At 35.4% G+C, this 20324-nt stretch overlaps 1 protein-coding gene across 3 annotated transcripts in view; it reads left to right on the top strand.

The window, feature by feature from the left end:
• Positions 1–20324, top strand: part of PRKG1 (protein kinase cGMP-dependent 1) — a 1334297-nt gene that overhangs the window by 1160000 nt on the left and 153973 nt on the right. For all 3 annotated transcript variants that reach the window (XM_073019149.1, XM_073019148.1, XM_038008764.2), the window contains one exon: positions 15834–15899. In XM_073019149.1, coding sequence (XP_072875250.1) covers positions 15834–15899 — 66 coding nt within the window. The remainder of the gene's footprint in view (positions 1–15833; positions 15900–20324) is intronic.

Raw genomic sequence — 20324 nt, 5'->3', positions numbered from 1 at the left:
TTTAATCAATACTACATTGATGGGTATTTAGGTTATTTCCAATCTTCCTATACACAACACTACAGTAACATGCTTTTCATGTCATCATTTCCCAAAAGTATAAGTACATATATAAGATTAAAAATTACAAGAAAATACTTAATTAAATTATGCTGAATTGTCTCTACAAAGGTTATACTAGATTGTGTCTTTACGGGCATTATTTTCACATGCTTTTGCATTTCTCTTACTATGTGTGAGATAGTGCATATTTTCTCTGTTTAAAGGAAATTTCTCTTTTCTTGTCTGTAAACTGACTGTTCATGTCTTTTGCTTACTTTTTAATTGGGGTATTCTTCTTTATATTATTATCACCTTGTAGAAACTCTTTAAATGTCAAATAAATTAGCTTTCAGATATTTAGATATGTAAGCTATAAATACTTAAGGAAACTTTTAATGCATATATATCTATATAGAGAAATATTTAGGACCATTTCAATGTACATATATGTGTTTATATTTTATATACATGCTTACACAGCATATCTCTATTATAGATGCTGAGCCAATAAGGCAAGTGTAATATATCACAATTTTTGGTAAAAATTGGTATGTTTAATAATGCAAATGCCACGTTTGCTTTTTTTTTTCCTAAATTAATGCTATTTAAGTTTTGACTGTATACAGGTTTGGCTTTTAGCACTTTTCATTTGAATTGGATATGAGTTTCTTTTCTTTAAAATTTGTTTCCTCTGCTTTTGAGTCACAGTTAATATTCAGTGTGGGTAAAATTATACCGTTATAGATGCACTAAATGATAAAGTCACTAAAAATGTTTGCTTAGCAAGCTAGCTCTTTATTCAATTAAGATGAAATAGGAAATATGTGATGAGCATGTATCAAAAAACTTTTTTCCAATTTATACTATAACTTTGCATATTTCTCTTTCTTAAAATAACCTACTTAAAATCTCAATTTTAATTTTTATTTACAATATATGGTTTTATACATATTTATTATATTTTCTTGACTTTTTATTGTGATCATGTTTGATTTCCATGTGAAAATACATTTTAATCAACTATGTAAATTATTGTTATGAAAATCTACACATTCCATGATACACTACTTACATTTTCAGACAGATCACAATTACAAGCTTATAATTACTATTCTATCTAAAGATATATCCTTGGATTCAAGATGAATCATCTCAAGAGCATTGAAGACCATGATAATTAGAACTTTTAAAAAATATCGACATGCATAAAATCCTAACAAACTACAGAGTAGAGCAGTGCTGTGATTTTGATCAACATTTCACATGTGAAAAATGAAATGGAGAATGAGTCACTTTCTCAAAGTCACATACCAACTTGGCAATACAATAATAAAAAGGAGACATTCTCCTGACATGTTGTCTGGAATTCTGGTGAGATAATGCAGTCCAGTTTTGAGGTATTTTAGGGAAAAATCCTTTGAAATATGTGACCATGCAACTTAACATTTATTTTAAATGTTTATCAGTTGAGGTTTAGTAGTATATCAATCCAGTCATTCCAGTATGCCTTCTCTTACTCTACTTTCAAAATAGGAAAAAAAATGAATAAATATTTTTCAGCCCAGTGAATGAAGAGTACCGAGAAAAATAAAGGAAAAGACTAATGCATTACTTTATTCTCTAAAGTACTCATAACCCATGACACAACCTGTCTTGTCCTGTCTTGATCTGCTTTGTGCTACTATAAGTGAATACCACAGACTGGGTAATTTATAAAGAACAGAAATTTATTTTTTTACAGTTGGAAGTTGAAAAGCCTAAGGTTGTGGCCCCATATCTTTCGAGAGCCTTTTTGCTGTTTTATCCAATGGCAGAAGGCAGAAGGTGGAAAAGGCAGAGAGCACAGGCATGAAAGAGAGAGAGAAAGAGAGAGAGAGAGAAGAGAGACAGAGAGAGATAGAGAGATGGGGGAAGAGAGAGACAGAGACAGAGAGAGAGAGACAGAGGCAGAGAGACAGAGAGAGAGAGACAGAGGCAGAGAGACAGAGAGAGAGGGAGACAGAGACAGAGAAAGACGGAGAGCGATAAAGACAGAGAGACAAAGAGCACACTGAACTTGCTTGTATAACAAACTAACTCTGGCAATAACAAACTCATTCCCTTGATAAGGACATTAATTCATTCATGAGGGCAGAACTCTCATGACCAAATCACCTCTTAAAGATCCCACCACTCAATACTTTTGCACTGGGGATTAAGCTGCCAACACATGAACTTTGCGGAATACATTCAAACCATCAAATTCTGTACCTGCCTCTCCAAATTTACATCCTTCTCACATGCAAAATACATTCATTCCATCCCAATAACCCACAGAGTTTTAAGTAGTCCAGCATCAACTCAAAAGTCCAAATCCCAAAGTGTCATCTAAATCAGATATGGATGAGACTCAAGGCATGATTCATCTTGAGACAAATTCACTCCAGCTGTGAACCTGTGAAATCAAAACAGGTTATCTACCTCCAAAATACAATGGTAGGACAAGCGTAAGATAGATATTTTCATTCCAAAAGGGAAAAATAGGCAAGAAGAAAGGGGTAACTGGTCCCACATAAGCCCAAAACCCAATGGGGCAAACAACATTAAATCCTCAGAATAATCTTCTTTGGCTCCATGTTCCATTTTCTGTGCACACTAGGACAGCAGTTGGGCTCCCTAGGCCTCAGGCAGCCCCGCCCCTGTGTCTTTACTGGCTTTAGTCCACCTGGTCAGTCAAACTTTCCTAGGCTTATGTTGCACTCTGGCAGCTCTACAGTTATGGTGTCACAGATGCAGCCCCACTCCTATGGCTCCACTAGGCATTGCCCTAGCAGTGGTTCTCTATGCTGATTGTGCCTCTGTGACAAGTTTCTGCCTGGGCCCCAAGCTGTCCGTGACATCTTGTGAAATCTTGGTGGAAGCTACCATGGCCTCACAGCTTGCAAACTGTGTGCACTTTCAGAGTTATTCATATGTGGACACTGCTAAGGCCCACTGCTTTTGCCCTCCAAAGTGGCAGCCCAAGCAGCCCAAGCTGCACCTGGGCCCACTTTAGACATAGTTACTCCCAGGGTGACCCAGGAGTGCTGCATTGGGATGAAGAAACAGAGGTGTCCTACACCGGAGGTGGCGTAGGACAGCAAATCCTGAGGCCTTTAGGGCATCTCTCTGGAAACCTTGCCTTCGAGGTCCTTCTCTGGGTCTGTGATTAGAGGGGCAGTCTTGAACATATCTGAAATGCCTAGCTGATCTTTATCCTATATTCTTGATGAATAGGATCTGTCTTCCTTCCATCCATATTACTATTTTTAGCAAACAGCTGCTTGGCCACACCATTAGTATTCTCTCCCAAGCATGCTTTATTATTGTTTACATGGTCAGTCTGAGAGTTTTCCAAATCTTTCTATTCTGCTTCTGTTTTAATTATTAATTCCATCTTAAAATCATTTCTCTTCTCTCTAATTTTACTGTAAGCAGCTAAAAGAGACCATGTAGCATCTCAGATGCTTTGCTGCTTAGCTATCTCTTCTGCCAGATATTTTAGTTCATCACTCTTAAATTTCATCTTTAATAAAGCCCTAGGGCACGGACATAATTCAGCCAGGTTCTTTGCTGCTTTATAATAAAGCTGGCCTGTACTCCAGTTTCCAATTCCTTGTTCCTCATTTCCATCTGAAACTTCATCAGAATTGCCTTTACTGACCATATTTCTACCAACATTTTAATCATGACCAATTAAGTAATCTCTAAGAAGATTTAGTCTCTCCCTACAGCTCCTGTCTTCTGAGTCCTCACCATAATTTCCCTTAATACTGTGTTCACAGCAATCTAGATTTTTTTCCCTTGGCTGACGCTTGAAATTCTTTCAGCCTTTATTCATGACTCCATTCCAAAGCTACTTCCACATTTTCAGATACTTGTTTTAGCAACAGCCCAACTCCTTGGCACCAATTTCCTATCTTAAGCTATTTTATGCAGCTATAGCAGAATACCTGAAATTGGGGAATTTGTGAAAAACAGAGTTTAACTTGTTACACTTCAGTATACTGGAAAGTCCAAGGTTGAGGGACTCACATCTGGAGAGGGTCTTCCTGACGCATCATTCCATGGTGGAAGGCAAAACATGGAAAGGCAAGAAAGCGCACGCACATGTGCAAGAGAGTGCAAGAGGGAGCCAAACACACTTTTATTACAAACTCACACTTTCAATAGCATACTCACTCCTGAGATAATGACATTAATCCATTCATGAGGGCAAAGCCCTCCTGACCTAATTACCTCTTATTGGTCCCTCTTGTCAACCCTGTTGCATTGGTGATTAAGTTTCTAGCACATAAATTTTGGGGGGTACATTCAAACAATAATGTACCTGTTGAATAATTATTCTATTTATATCTTCTACTCAAATTCAAGCTTATCTTTCACCTATTACCTTACAAAATCATATGTATCAATGTCTGAAAACCACCAGATTTATGTTAATTCAGATTATTTCATAAAATATGGCTCAGAGAAGAAGAATAGATATAAGAGGAATCTACTAATAAAATAACAGAGAACAATAAGCTCATCCTTCCATCTGTAAATTCTCCATAGGGTGACATTCTTTAAATTTGTAAGGCTCTGCCAAAGAGTTTAATATTTGAAACAAAGGTACGGAGTAAATACCGTTTGTACCCTAACAAGAAAGAAACTAGGATTCAGAATTCTTCAGAATGTCTTATGCCAGCTATAATGGAATGTAAAGAATATTATCTATACTGACTAGATAGAAAGAACAAAAGCCATCAGTCATGTTTTAACATTTAGGGGAATGAATTCATTCAAATATGGAATATGGAAGATGTACAGGTTACTGTCGAATCTCAGTTCCACTAATAACACAAAGGAAACACAACAGAAAAAGACAGCAATATATATCGCACTGCAATTACTTTTTCTCCCCCTTTCTCTTTCATTAATTCATATATTAGGTTGAACCATAGAAAATTGTCAATATTTGGCTGTTTTTAACCTACACAAACAACAATTTTATTTGGCTCAATCTAATAAATGTCTACATTCTTTGTCACTGAAGAATGCTATAGAAAGTGAAGTTTGAAGTTTGTATGTCAGATAAAAAATGCATTATGCTATCACCCCAGCAGAAGCAATGAAAAAAAATTGAAAATTGAATTCTTCCAACTTCATCATTCTCTATTTAGTTATTGTGTTCTTCCACGAATATAGATCAAAGAGGATATGCAGTCTCTCGGGAAGTGAATTAATATAATGAATGGAAATATCCAATCACATGATCAGGAAGAATAAATCTTGGAGTTGCTTTTTGGACGGCACTTATAATTTTTCTGCCTAGAGAATCAGTCTCTTTTAGGTCATGTCAAGAGTCCATATTATTGATAAGAAACCATAGATTGCCTTGGGTAAACTCCAGAAAGAGGATCTGCTTTAAACTCAAGTCTATGTTTATCATAAGTTGATATATATTCTTAATAATACATTGACTTTTATGCATTTTTCATTACTCCTTTATCTTACGTTGTAGGATTCTTAAGGACAGAGGTCATATTTTCTGTTTAGAATAAGTTGTTCTTTAATATATGAATTCCTTAATGTATAAATGGCTGTAACAGTAACATTTACTTCAATATGTGAAAAGGCCATCAGTATAGGTACTCTAAAATTACTAATTCAGTTTTCTTAAAACTCTGTTCTATCATGGCTATAAACTGTTTCCTCTACTTGAGTTTAAGCTCTCTAATTTTAGAGATTTTAGTTAACATGGTAAAGGAAAAGAAAGTTAGTGAATATTAAAAAAAGAAATAAATCCTTAGAACTACCTCCGGACACTGAATGATGTGGCCCTGTTTTCTTCTCTGTCCTCTACGGTCTCTGCCTTCTTTTCTTTTACTCAATCTCTGAATTCCAAGCTTGTCTGTGTTACCATAAGCTCTTTCCTACTTCAAGGCTATTGTATATGTTGTATATGTTGTGACAGTTGATATGATAACTGAGATGGCTACTAAGTGGCTAATGGATGAGGAGCATCTACAGCATGGACACACTGGACAAAGGGAGGATTCAAGTCCAGGGTATGAGGAAGCAGGACAGAGTAAGACTTAATTAAGCTACTTAGAATGGTGTGCAATTTAAATGGTGCTATTTAAGGATGGGGCACATTCTGAGAAATGCATCTTTAGGCAATTTCATTATGCTAGCATCACAGAGTCTACTCACACAAACCTAGGTTGTATAGCCTACTGCATACCTAGGCTCCATGGTATAGTCTATTGCTTCTAGGCTAGAAACCTGTACAGCATGTGACTGTACTGAATACTGCAGGCAGTTGTAACACAGTAGTATTTGTGCATCCAAATATATCTAAACATAGAAAAGGTAAAGCAAAAATATAGCATGAAAGATTAAAAATGATACATCCAAATAGGGCACTTACCGTGAATGAAGCTTGCAGGACTAGAAGTTGCTGTGTGTGAGTCATGAGTGAGTGATGAGTGAATGTGAAGACCTAGGGCATTACTGTACACCACTGTAGACACTAGAAACACTGGACACTTAGTCTACACCAAATTTATAAGAATAGTTTTCTTTCTTCAATAATAAATTAACCTTAGCTTATTGTAATCTTTTTACTTTATAAACTTTTAAATTTCTTTTCTAATAATTCCTAAAAACACAAACAATTCACACAGCTGTATAGAAATAGTTTCTTCTTTACATATTCTATAAGGTTTTTTCTATTTTTAATTTATTTTATTTTTTACTTTTCAAATTTTTTTTGTTAAAAATGAAGACACAAACATTCACAGTAGTGTAGTTCTACACAGGGTTGAGATCATCAATATCACTGTCTTCCACCTCCACATGTTGTCCACCTGGAAGGTCTTCAGGGGCAATAACACACATGGAGTGGTCATCTTCTATAACAATGCCTTCTTCTGGAATACCTCCTGAAAGACTAGCCTGAGGCTCTTTTATGTTAAGCCTTTTATTTATTTATTTATTTTTAGTAAGTAGGAGTACACTCTAAAATAATAAAAAGCATAATGTAGTAAATACTTAAACCAGTAACATAGTCATTTATTATCATTATCAAGTACTATGCAAGGTACATAATCATATGTGCTATACTTGTATACAATTGGCAGCACAGTAAGTTTGTTTAGGGCTATGATATTACCAGATGAAAGGAGTCTATCAGCTCCATTAGAATCATATGTCACTATTGTTGTGTATGTGGTCTGTTTGTTGACCAAAATGTCATTATGTGGTACATGACTATGCATGCTTCCTGTAACACATTTCTCCTGACTCTTTATCTTGAGTACCCCAACTCCACCTTTCGGTCTTAATTTCTAATGTCCTTAAAAAAGTTGTCTGTCCTAATTGCTGAATGAGATCCTCCCTATTAGTTATCTGATTGCATGCTATTTGATGAATGTTTCCATTAGAGTAGCCCCCACTTATCCGCAGGGAATACATTCCAAGACCTCCAGTGGATACCAGAAACAGATGAAAGTATGGAACTCAATTGCCCGAAATTGCCTGTTTGTGTTTTCCACCCACAAATGTAATACCTTTTCTGTCTTAACTAAGCACTTATCATGCACTGTGGCCATAACTTTTGCAGTTTGAGTGCAACATCAAAACTAACACAAATTTATTTTTCCTTCCTCACAATTTCACAGATAGAAGATATGTTTTGATCATAGACCTTAGCAACCTCACCACATGACCTTTTTTCTTTCTTATCAAGTCAATAACTTTCACCTTTCGTGAAGGAAGCACTTTAAGGCTTTTCTTTGGCATATCAGAATTGCCAGCATCACTACTCTTGCATTTTGGGACAGTCATGTGACAGTTGATCTGATAACTAAGATGGCTACTAAGTGACTAATGGGTGGGGAGCATATACAGCATGGACACACTGGACAAAGGCAGGATTCAAGTCCAGGGTGTGAGGAAGCAGGAGAGAGTAAGGCTTAATTAAGCTACTTAGAATGGTGTGCAATTTAAAATGTATGATTTGTTTCTGGAATTTTCCATTTACTATTTTTGAACTGAAGTTGACTGCAGGTACCTGAAACCTGGGGTAACTGAGTGAAACTGTGGATAATGGTGAGGGGAGGTGGTGGTCGGGCACGGGAGGGCTACTGGGTATGTTTGTGTACTAATTTGATATCTGTCCCCAGTAGACTGCAAGGTCAGGCATTCAAAATGTATTCGCCTTCAGCAAGTATTTGTTAAAATAATTGCTGGTTTATTATTATTATATTCATGGGACATATGAGACTTCATAATAAAGGTGGATTTTCTAGTTTAATATAAAAAGGGATAAGAAGAATAAAGGGTTTGTAAGGCTATTCACCAAGATGTTAATCTTAGTTATCTCCTGGTAGATGGTGTTATGGTACTTTTTATTTCCCCCCCTTTTTTTGTAATTAATATGCAAAAATACTTATTTTTCTTTCTTTCTTTGTAAAAGTGGGGTGTTGCTACTTTGCCCAGGCTGGTCTCAGACTCTTGGGTTCAAGTGATCCTCCCACCTCAGCCTTTCAGGTAGTTGGGATTACAAGTGTGTGCCACCAAACACAGCTCTGTAGAAATATGTCTTGTGTGTAAAAATTGTTCTTATCCTTTAAAAATGCTACTGAAGGATAATGGAAGTTTTATGGATGAACTGAAATAGAAGGTTCTTAGAAGAGTCAGCTGCATGTGCACAGGCATGGACAGAATTTACAGGGGTCATATTTTGAGGAAATAGTTATCTGTCACACGTGCAGTGGAGGGTCGTCAGTATAGTGCCTGGAAAGGTGATAGATCAGATAGTTTCAGGACCTCTAACTATACATGAAAACGTTGAAACTTTTCTTGTTTAAAAGCTCTCGTGCAAAGAGTTGACATGTCTAGATTTACGTTTGAAAATGCATGGCAGAGTGAGATAAGGATTAGGAGAGGGAGAGAATAGAGGTGAGGGAATGACTTAGGAGGCCAGAGCAGTGGTGCAGGGCAGAGAGAGTGGTGGCCCCCAGTAGATCCATACCTGTGGGAATGTGAAGGGAGGACGAACATGAGAGATAGACACAGATAGAACCAATATGACCAAATATACGCAAGAGAGATGGGGAAGAGTCAAAAAATGAGTCCAATCTTTTCAGCCTAGGTGAGTGCAATAATGCTGATGCCATTTACCATGATAGGGAACCCAAGGAAAACAGTGGTTTTGAGGTTAGGAGAAAATGAGTTAGTTTTGAATCGGAGGTCACAATGGAACTTCTGGATAGGAGTGTATAGCAGGAGAGAGGTAAAAGTTAGAAATGAAGACTTGCAAGTCATTCATGTAAAACTAATAGTTGATGTCATAGTGTTATGTGAGTTTTCTCAATGAGAGAAAGCAGGGCTAGCAAAAAGAAAACCCAAAACAGAATTTTGGGAAAATACCTATTATCTGTGGACTAGGGATGAAATGTCAACAAAACAAATTGAGAAACTGATGTTAGAAAATAATTGGGAGATTAATTTCTTATATAGAAACTTAGGGAAGGGGACTACTAGAGACAAAGTATATAAAAAAGGATCACATGCTTCCCAGTGTTACAGGGTCCTAAGGTGATGATGATCATGATGATGACCATGATCATGATTGTCGCTAACATTTATTGGTTGATTACTCTGTGCAAGCATGATTAGAAGGTATATAATTATTTGCATGTATTAACTGATTGTTCACTTAGGTTATGGGTTTTATTACAGTGTTGGAGGTATAAATCATGTTGGGACAGCTTCAGGACTTAGTGGAAAGTGGAATTAGTGATTGGCCTGATACGACTTTTTCTTAAAGCACACTTACCTGCCAAGGGATCCAATTTTCAAAAAGCACAGTCAGATTTGCCACTAACTCTACGATTCTTGTTCATAATTAATTTATTTCATTTTCTGTGCTGCTTTGATGCTTGTCATGTCCTATCAATGTTGATTGTCCTACCCCTTATAGTAAGATTGCTTTTGATTTTGAGATGAAAAGAATTTGCTTTGTGCTGTGTTAACTAAACTTAACTGGGGACATTAAACTGCTCCACATGACAGAGAGTAAAGAGCTCTGACCCCTGGATTGCTGTAAGCTCACAAGCAATTGGAGTAGCGTCAGTTTCCATGAAGGCTGGCACTGAGAGTGTGCTGGGATTCTGTTGACAGCAATCACATTGCTCCAGAGCTGAAAAGGGAGATCCCCTACTCTGACAGTTACTTTGTATCAACTATGTTCTGCTTTGGCCTCATACATTCTGTGTTTGTTCCCCTGAGGTATCAATGAACCATAGAATTCTCTCATAGCCATGAGACACAAGAGAATTGCTTTAGAATGAGAAGAGCCAATGTAAATTCCCCATATGGATTATTCAGATACTGACAGTGACGCCACTTTGGGATACAGCGATGATGAAGATTCCAGTGATGAAGTTCAAAGAATATCAGAGTCAGTGCACAGAAACCTATATTTGCAAATATTTTGGGATATTTTTCATGCTCTATTATTTCATTGAAAGGAATTTCTAACACATCTGAAAATGCTTAAAAAGAGGCCACTACTAAACTGCATAGCTTTGATTGTAATTACTAATTAATCATTAACAATTTTGTAAAAATACTTGTTAATCTGCCACACAGTAGCTACTTTTGCAGTCGTGCTTTTTAAAGTATTTATTAACTGTCACACTGAAATCAACTAATATAGAGCCACAGAACTAGATAAACGTGAGATTTTATTTTTAAAGATAATTTGCATGTTGGATGTGGACTGTTATGTGGATAGATATACATTTATTTATTATAAAAAAGCAAGTCTAGTGTGCTGAATGTTCAGAGGTAATGTGCATTTGGTAAAAGTTTTTAATTAAATAAATTGAGCATTATAATCCTACTTATAAAATTCTCTTGTGTTCAATATTTTACTGAAATGTCATGTATTCTATTAGAAACTATTAAATACCCTGATCTGTAAAAAAGTACAAATGAAAGTAAGTTCAGTTTTTAAACAATAACATTTTTCTCCTCTCTTTCCTTTTCCTACTTCTAAACCACTATAACATGAAATGCCTGCTAACTTGGTAGATGTTCTATGTGAAACCAGTATCATATTACCTATGGGTAAAAATACATTTAATAACAACACGGAGTTATTAAGACCTTTGTATTACATGAATATGTAATATTACATCTCTAAATTCAGATGGTATTTGCTTTACCATGGTCCTTGGATCCATAAAAGATATAAACATACATGGTAAATCAGTGTTGTCAGCTTCTATCATTGATATTCTTTCTTTAAAAGTTAGAAATTTCGACTATCTCTCCTAAAAGGAGAGATTAATACATGTCATATACTAATGTCAAGGATTAATATATATGTTAATACTAGGTCACATAGTATTTTGTCTCTATCTCTAGCAGGCTTTGAGTGCACAAGAACAGAATTTATAGACACTCTCTTAGAGAGGTAAAAGCACCTTAATAATAGAAATAAAACAACACTGCCATGGCAACATGAGTTTGCCACTGAATGAGCTTGGCATTGAATAATTCTCTATTGTCAGGCAATATTATTACAAAGCAATATAGCAGGCTAGGACATAGTTATGGATGGGAATTCTAATAATTTTAAAATCAAAATGACCCTTTCACATTCGTTTTACAATTGGAAACCCATAACTCTATTAGTGCTGGTTCTATTAACAAGTAAATATAATTTTCATAATGATGGACAGAGAAAAGTGGATACTTACTGCTCAAAGGTTATTCTACATTTTAATGAATGTAGCATTTAAATCTGATAGCAGAGTACATAAGCAGCTCACTGTTGTGGAAAGAACATGACTTTAGGGACAGCCAGATCTGTGTTCAAATTCCAGAACTGTAACTCACTAGCTATATCTGACTTTGGGTGCATTCCCTAACCTCTATTCTCAGGTATAAATCTGATATAAAATCACCACCCTTTGTTATGTGCAACAAATGATATTTGTATGAACTGTTTAATGTTGTTCCCAGCATGTACTATGTGCTCAATAAATGGCAAATATTATAATGTACTGTTTAATATGTTGGGTTTTTTTTTTCCCAGTGTGATGCTTCTTTCCAGTTTTAATATATGTCACATTACTAGGTACTACACCTGGCTCTAGACCATACTTATTTTTCTTTTTAAAATGAAATTTTCTATTTCTGTTAACTATGTCACTCTTCTGATCTTTGATATTTTCCGCAATCTACATTTAAAAATACCAATGTATCTTCTTTTTCTTGCATGGAAATTGCATTCAACTTTAAAAGTATATCCAATTTAGGCCAGATAATATGATGAAATTCTGAAATATTGTAAATTTGTGATAAATACATTCTTAAAAATTTATATGCACAGAACATATCTTCAAAATGAAGCACTATTTTGTATTTATTATATTTTTAAAGAATGTGGGCACTTTCTTGATAGTCAAATGGAAATATATTTCAGGGAAAGCTAAATTTAGTATTATATTTCCTATGCTGTGATGGTGGTTTGTTTATTATTGTTGTTCGTTTGTTTGTTTTTGGCTGGCAGCAGTTGGTAGTAACTTGTGCTGCCATGAACAACTAAGAAATAAGTCATGCACATAATTGATGAAGAACCCAATGAGCACTACAGAAGTTTTCTGCCTGTTATGTTCATTTCACCAAAAAATCCCACTAAGAAAGTGATAATGAAGTGAAAATACATTGTTTACATCTGTGGAGCAGAAAGAAAATCTCCTCTGTGTTTCTGGATAGGAGTGTTTTTTGAAACACCAGATAGAGCCTCCACAGAGACAGGCACGAAGGTGTTGAGGATGAAAAGAATTAGAAATAATAAACAGCTGAACACAGTTCAGCTGGGCCAGGCGCTATGTTAAACTTACCTTTGATTATCTCATTTGATATCACACAGTGAGTGACTACTCTTATTCCCATTTTACAGATGAGGAAATTGAGGCTTTCATGTAGCCTGTGAATGGAGGTGGGTTTAACACCAGAATAGTGCAACTCCAAAGCCTGAGCTCTGCCTTCCTACCCCAGGGCTCAGAAGTATGATGGATGTCTGTGCCATAACTGCTTTAAACACTAAGCATCTTGTATGTGTGAGGCATTGGGGATGAAATGGGGAGCAAAGCCAGTCATGGTCTCTGCCCTTATAGGCTTTAGTGGAAGGAAGACAGAGTTATTAAACAAATCACTACATAAATACACATATTAATATAAATTACAAATGGTGATACATGCTTGGATAGAGAGGTATGTAGTACTATGAGAACAGATGCATAGGAAACCCAACCTGGCCAATTCAAGATGGCATCCCTGAGGAAGGGGTACGTAGACTGCGATTGAAGAGATAAAAAGGGGTGAACTAAGCAAAAATTAGACAGGAACTTCCCAGGCCTAGGGAAAGTATGTTAAGAACTCATGGCAGGAGAGCAATGATGTGTATTAAAAGGAGGCCAGTGGCTGGGTACAGTGGCTCACGCCTGTAATCTCAGCACTTTGGGAGGCCAAGGCAGGTGGATCCCCTGAGGTCAGGAGTTCAAGACCAGCCTGGCAACATGGTGAAACCCCATCTCTGCTAAAAATACAAAACTTAGCCAGGCATGGTGGTGGACATCTGTAATCCTAGCTACTTTAAACCTGGAAAATGAAGGTTGCAGTGAACCGAGTGTCACTGCACTCCAGCCTGGCCAACAAGAGCAAAACTCCATCTCAAAAAGAAAAAAAAAAAAAAAAAAGGGAGGCCAGTTTGGCCAAAAGGCAGGGAATGTGAGGGAGACACTGGGAGGATTGTACTGGGAGGTAACGAGACAATAACAAAAACTTTAAAGTTAGGATAATGTAGTATGATGGTGGGCGGATTAAAATATGTACAATAATTGATAACTTTTTTAGAAAAACAGGGCAACCAGTGAGAAGCAAATGAAAAGAAATGTTACTCATAAGAAAAACATAATATGAAACACATAAGAATACATTTTTTAAATATCAGGACCCAAATGAAAGAAATTATGAAATTGTATTTAAAGATATGAAATTATATCTGAACAAGTAGAAACTCATGCCATGTTCTTATAGGGAAAAATTAATATCATCAGAAACTCCTTGCTTTGCTACCAATGAATGAATATTAATATAATACAACTTTACTAAAATCCCAAGGTGGGTGTTTCAGAAGTGGAAGATTATTTTAAAGTCTGTATGAAATAATGAATGCTTAAGAATATCATCAAGGAATTTCTCAAAAATAATAAATGCTTAAGAATATCATCCAGCTATTTCTGAAAACAAAAAATGTTTTAGTAAGGGAGAACTTGCTTTGCCAAATATGAAATACAACTAGTTAATTTAAAGCAATAGTAATCTAAACAGCATGGTATAACAACAGTGAAAGACAAAGAGATCAGTGAAAAATAGAGTTTGGAAATATATTTCAGAATGGAATGTGTTTCAAAAGTATAAAAATTCACTGTGAACATCTTTATTCTCAAAACTTTAAGAGTCTGTTATTAGAGATGTGATGTTTTTGGGTTTTTAGACTGTATTATTAAGGCTATATTATTTCATATGTACTTATCTCTTTAATATATTTCAAACATATTAATCATTATATTAACTTAGAAATTTTATTATTTTTGAAAAAAGTAAATTTTCAAGCATCATTTATTTTGTAATTTTTAAATTATTTTTTAAAATTCTCATGGGTACATAGTAAGTGTACATTTTTTTGTGTACTTAGGTGTACGTAGTAGGGGGTACAGGAGATGTTTTGATACAAGCATACAATGTAAAATAAACCCACTGTGGAGAATGGGGTATTCACCCCCTCAAGCATTTATCCTTTGAGTTACAAATAATTCAATTACATTCTTTAAGTTATTTAAAAATATACAATTGTGTTATTATTGACTATCGTCATCGTATTGTACTATCAAATAGTAGGTCTTATTCATTCTTTCTGGTTTTTTTGTACCCATTAACCATGTTACCATGACAGTGATATTAATTTTTAACTAGCTGAAAATTAATTGTGAATATTAATTTATCAAATCCACCTTTAACTATTGAATCAAACATAAGATTGCAGGATAGGTTTTCAAAGGTTTAAGAAGTTGATAGATATGAATGCAGTAACAAATTAAATGCTTCTAAAGAGACAATATATACATGTTTCTATCAGTGTGACTTAAGATTTGTCAAATACTCTTAAAGAGCCATAACCTCTGATATAGATGAATGGCTATATGCCATAAGTTGCCAAAACATCAGCCACATAAATACAGGGTCTTTAAAGTCAGGAAATGATTTAAACAGATCAATTGTTCTCAAGGATATAATGACAAATTCATATACAAATGGATAAAATACTCAATTTCTAGAAGTATACCTTCAAATTCTTTAAAAACTCTTCTGTATTTATGTTTGCTACTATCTTGATTGTTAACCAACTATTTTATTGATTTCCTCAAAGGGAATGATATCAAATTTGTTCTACTTGTGTGAGTGAAATTTCAAATTTGAAAATAGTAACTACTGGATTGTAACTGTAGGATTTGATGATTAATGACAAGGGTAAGGCGATTCCTCAGAAAAAAAAATTTGAAACATGAACAAAGCTTAAGCCTGGAGGTGGATAAATCAGAAGCATTTATATAATGTAAATTGTTTCCTGAATTAATCACAATGGACACTGTGCTTTGATATTAAACGTTATTTTATTTGAATGTCTCTATTTTTTTATATAGGGAAGATGTGAGAACAGCAAACGTAATTGCTGCAGAAGCTGTAACCTGCCTTGTGATTGACAGAGAGTAAGTACATTGTTTTATTATGTGAATTACACACTCATATCAGCAACACACATGAGTTCTTGGAATTAGACACTATTTTATGGAGCTATCAATACTTGTTTTATATCTTTTCATTTTTAAATGAGTTCTATATTTGATTGTCATTCCCTATTATTCTTAAAAGTGGCTGGCTCTGCCATTCTATCTTTGAGATCTTTAACAAGGTTCTTAACCACTGTGAGCTTTAGCTCAGCTCGTTTGTATACCGGGATAATGAAATATCATAGGGATATTTTAAGGATTAATGAGAACATATGAGTAAAGCATTTGTCCAAGTGTCTTTTACTCAGGAGGTACTCAACCAATGCTAGTTAGTTTTGTAAATTTTTAGAATTATTCTTCCATTTTTGTTAAGAAATGGATTGTCTTTGAGTAGTTTTAGTGATCCCCTCTATTCTCCTATCTCTAGACTTCCATAATAGAAGCATTTAGGGAAGAAATTTTGAAGAAATAATCAGTTCTGGACATCGGCATATATTTAAGGCCATTAAAATTTGCCTGATAATGTCTATCCCTGTTTCTTCTCTCAATTCTGGCTTGCTCTTTTCATTACCTGAATGCTTTATAAGTTAAACTACAAATGTCAGATTATTGATTCTCCAAGACCATGGTTAAAATGCATATGTACTTTCTGGAAGCAGTCCAACAGACTTTTCTTCCTTGTGATGTATGTGGTTAAATTCATCAAAATAGCCAAGTACCTGACCCAAGAAGGACTGTAAAACATCCATTTTAGTGGAGCCATTATAACTGGAATAGGCAGTGAGTGACCACATAGAATGAACCCGAGGGGCCAGGTATGATCAGCCTAGAATGATGGAGCTGGACGCCGAGCTCAGAGGGCTCCAGATGGAAAGGAATTCTACTTGATTTAGAAATCTCACTTTTAGAGGTCCTTCTATGCTGGATTGCCAGAACCAGAGCAGAGACACAGTTGCAGATTGGTGATAATATCCGTGTGTATTTCTGAAATTGTTATATTTTGTGTGGTTCCCAAAAACAATAATTACCCATTCACTCTTCTATTCAACTCACATTTTACTGAGAATCTACTATGTGCAAAGCATTGTCCTAGAAGAAGATTCAAAGGAGCAGCACAGATATTGGTTTTGGGAGCTAGCATCTAATAGAGATGTGGCCTATACAAATATAACTATGATACAAGGCAAACAAGTTCAGAATAAAATTTTAAGGGAATTCAGAAAAGAGCGAGTACTTTTGAGAAGAGTCAGGAAGATCTTCGTGGAAGAAAAGGTATTATTAGGTGGATGTGGAAGTATAGGAAAAGCAATATAAATATGGTGACTAGCTTAAGAAATACTCATAGGAAAGCTATCAGCTATTTACACTGGCTAAAGTGAGACTGTGTAAAGGTAGTTGGAGGAGGTGTTGTAACAAGTTCATAAGCATGCTGGCACTGGTTCACTGAGAAAATTGAATGTTGGGGTAAGGGCAGTTCTGACCATTTTATGCAGCAAAATGTTATCACTATAATAATGGATTTAATAGACTAATCTGAGAATTCAGTGTAAAACGAATTAGAGGGAGAGATTAGAGACAAAATATTTGGTTAGGAGTCTAAATTCAGTTGGTGATTATAAGACCATTTGCAAAAGGAACCCATAAGAAGCGAAGAGGTAAAACCAGAGGGTTTCATGTCTTACTGAAAGTGAAGAGCAAGGGAGAAATTAGGGATGTAGTTGGGATAGAAAAGATGTAAAAGGAAAATAGAAAAATCAGTTTGGTAGGTACAATGACATTTCACTAAGAGTGTAATGTAATGCATTGAACATACAGTATCGAACACTAAAGAATGGATGCCCTGCAGGAGACAGGAAATGTGGGACAGAAACTTTTGTTAGAATTAACTTAAAATTAACTTTAGAATTGCCTACATGTGGTTAGTCGCTGAAGCTATGAGACAGGACAGAATTGCGTGAAAGAATCAAGAAGAAAGAGTCAAGACTAGATTTGGAGAAACCCTTTCATTTAAGCATTAGTCAGGGAAAGTAAAACCAGGGAAGAATAATGAGATGTTAGAAAGCAGAGTAGTGTAGGAAACTTCAGAAAGCAAGAGGATATGTCATGAGAAAAGAGATAATCACAGTGTTACAAGCTGAGAGGCATGCAGATAGAGAAAAGGGCAATAGGCTTAGTAACCTGGGAGAAAACAGTTTTATTAAAGTGTTATGAATGGAATCCAGATTACAAAGTGTGACTAGGTGAAAAGGAAGTGAGAACACTGAGCCTACAGTATACAAGTATCCAGGAAGATGGAGCGAATGAAATACTAAACGGGATATTTGATAAATGGGGCCCCAGGGGAGGAAATTGTGGGCAAATGAGGAAGAGTTCTTGGAGAGCACATGTGTATGTATTTTTGATTTTCAGAAAAGTGAAAAAGAAGCAAGGTAGAAAATTTGTAGAGGAATGCTGGGTTGTAGATAAGGATAGTTATGGGAACTTGGATGGACTTAATCTTGCCTCTTTTAAAGCATGAAGCGAGGAAATCTAGTGAGGGGAGGAATGAGACTGAGGCTTTGCCCTAATCCTAATTTTCTCTCCTTATCCAAACATAGGCATATACAGTGTACACTAACAAGTGAATGGATGTGGTCAAAACTCAATACTTGAATCCTGACTGCACCATTTTACAAGAATATGGGTAAATTACTTAAATTCTGAGTCTCAGTTTTCCTGTCTGCAAAATGGAATAACATTATCAAAATCATAAAATCGATTTGAAAATCAAATGATTTAACATAGGTAAATGTCCATGCACAACACAATACATGAAGTGAGCACTAAATAAATATGCCCTTCCTCTTCTTACAGAAGGCGCAGGATTCCCTTGCGTTTAGCCGTGTTTCTCTCTATTCAGCGTTGGTTTATCTTCAGGGTTATATACGGAGAAGACACCTTGAGAGAGGTCTACCTTAAGCACAAATACAGAAAAATCAGCTTGAGTCGAAGAATTCAAAAAGTGCATTTGTATACTCTTAGCAGAGAAGTTGGGCTTCTGACCAAATGTTGAATTCACAGCTTTGTTTTTTTAAAAATGAAACTGTAACTGAAGGATCCTGTCAAAAGCCTGCTGCTGATACCTAATTTATGGCCAATTAGAAGAGCACCAGGGCTTCATCCCATGCAAACAGATGGCAGACATTAGCACTGTCAACAAAAGTAGCTTCCTTCACAAATTTACAAGCGAGGTACCATGTTCCATAAGCCAGTGATTACGCTTTATCATTCTAGAGGGAGAGCAAAAGAACATTATTGTAACTAATCATGCATGGTCAGAATTTTTTTAAGTGCTCATTGACAAACCAGAAGATGATAAACAGATACCTGGTGTCCTCAAAGGCATTATCTGAATATTGGTTTCTTGCAGTTTACTAATATCTTAATATGTATCTGTGGTGATGTCAAAATTTATGAATATTGTATAAAAAGAATATTAGTTTAACAGAACCATCCATTAATAAATTCCTTAAATATATAAGAAACAATTAAGTACCTTTGGTACCTCTTATTTTGGAATCTGTGAAAAGAAATAAATATAAAACTAAGTTTAGCCATTGCTTAGTATTCATGAGGGATTGGTTCAAGGACCCCCTTTACATACCAAAATCCACAGATGCTGAAGTCCTTCATATAAAATGACATAATATTTGCATATAACCTATGCATGTCTTCCCTGTACTTTAAAATACATCTAGGTTACTTATAATACCTAGTAAAACTAAGTGCTATGTAAAAACTTGTTATACTACATTGTTTGGGAAATTACAAGTAAAAATTTCTATGCATGTTCAGTAAAGATGTAACCAATGTCTATTTTAGCTAAATATTTTTGATCTACAGTTAGTTGAATCCACAGATACAGAATGCATGAATACGGAAGGCTGACTGTATACTTTTGTATTCTGTAATCAGTTATGCAATGTCTGCTTATTCACTGTTATGGGAAACTGTTTAAGCTAAAAGTTCTATTAAGATAATTGATTTTTTGACACATTGAGGATCATTTCGATAATTGTTCAAAGACAGCTACTTGTAATTATTAGTAAACCTTAAAAAGGTATATATTTTTCCCCAGAAAATTAAGATTTAAATTATCAGAGTCCTAACTCTATCCCTGATTCACTGTGTAGCCTCTGAGATACAGCCATACTGGTTATGAAAATTGAAACATTTTCATGCTGGATGGTAAATAGCACTGGTCTGAGATCCCTGCATGTCTCTCCCAGTCCTCTGCTGCCCCAGTTGTCTGATTGCCCTCTACTCCTAGGACATTCTAGATCCTTCTTTAATCCAGCAAGTAAGGAGGTGACATCTGGCAAAAACCAGGACCATTGTCCATTTTTGTTGGTCAGTTCCTGGGCC

This window comes from Chlorocebus sabaeus, chromosome 9 (assembly GCF_047675955.1).
Source record: "Chlorocebus sabaeus isolate Y175 chromosome 9, mChlSab1.0.hap1, whole genome shotgun sequence".
Classification (NCBI taxonomy): domain Eukaryota; kingdom Metazoa; phylum Chordata; class Mammalia; order Primates; family Cercopithecidae; genus Chlorocebus; species Chlorocebus sabaeus.
The sequence above is the reverse complement of the archived record's forward strand: the minus strand, read 5'-3'. Positions and strand labels throughout refer to the sequence as shown.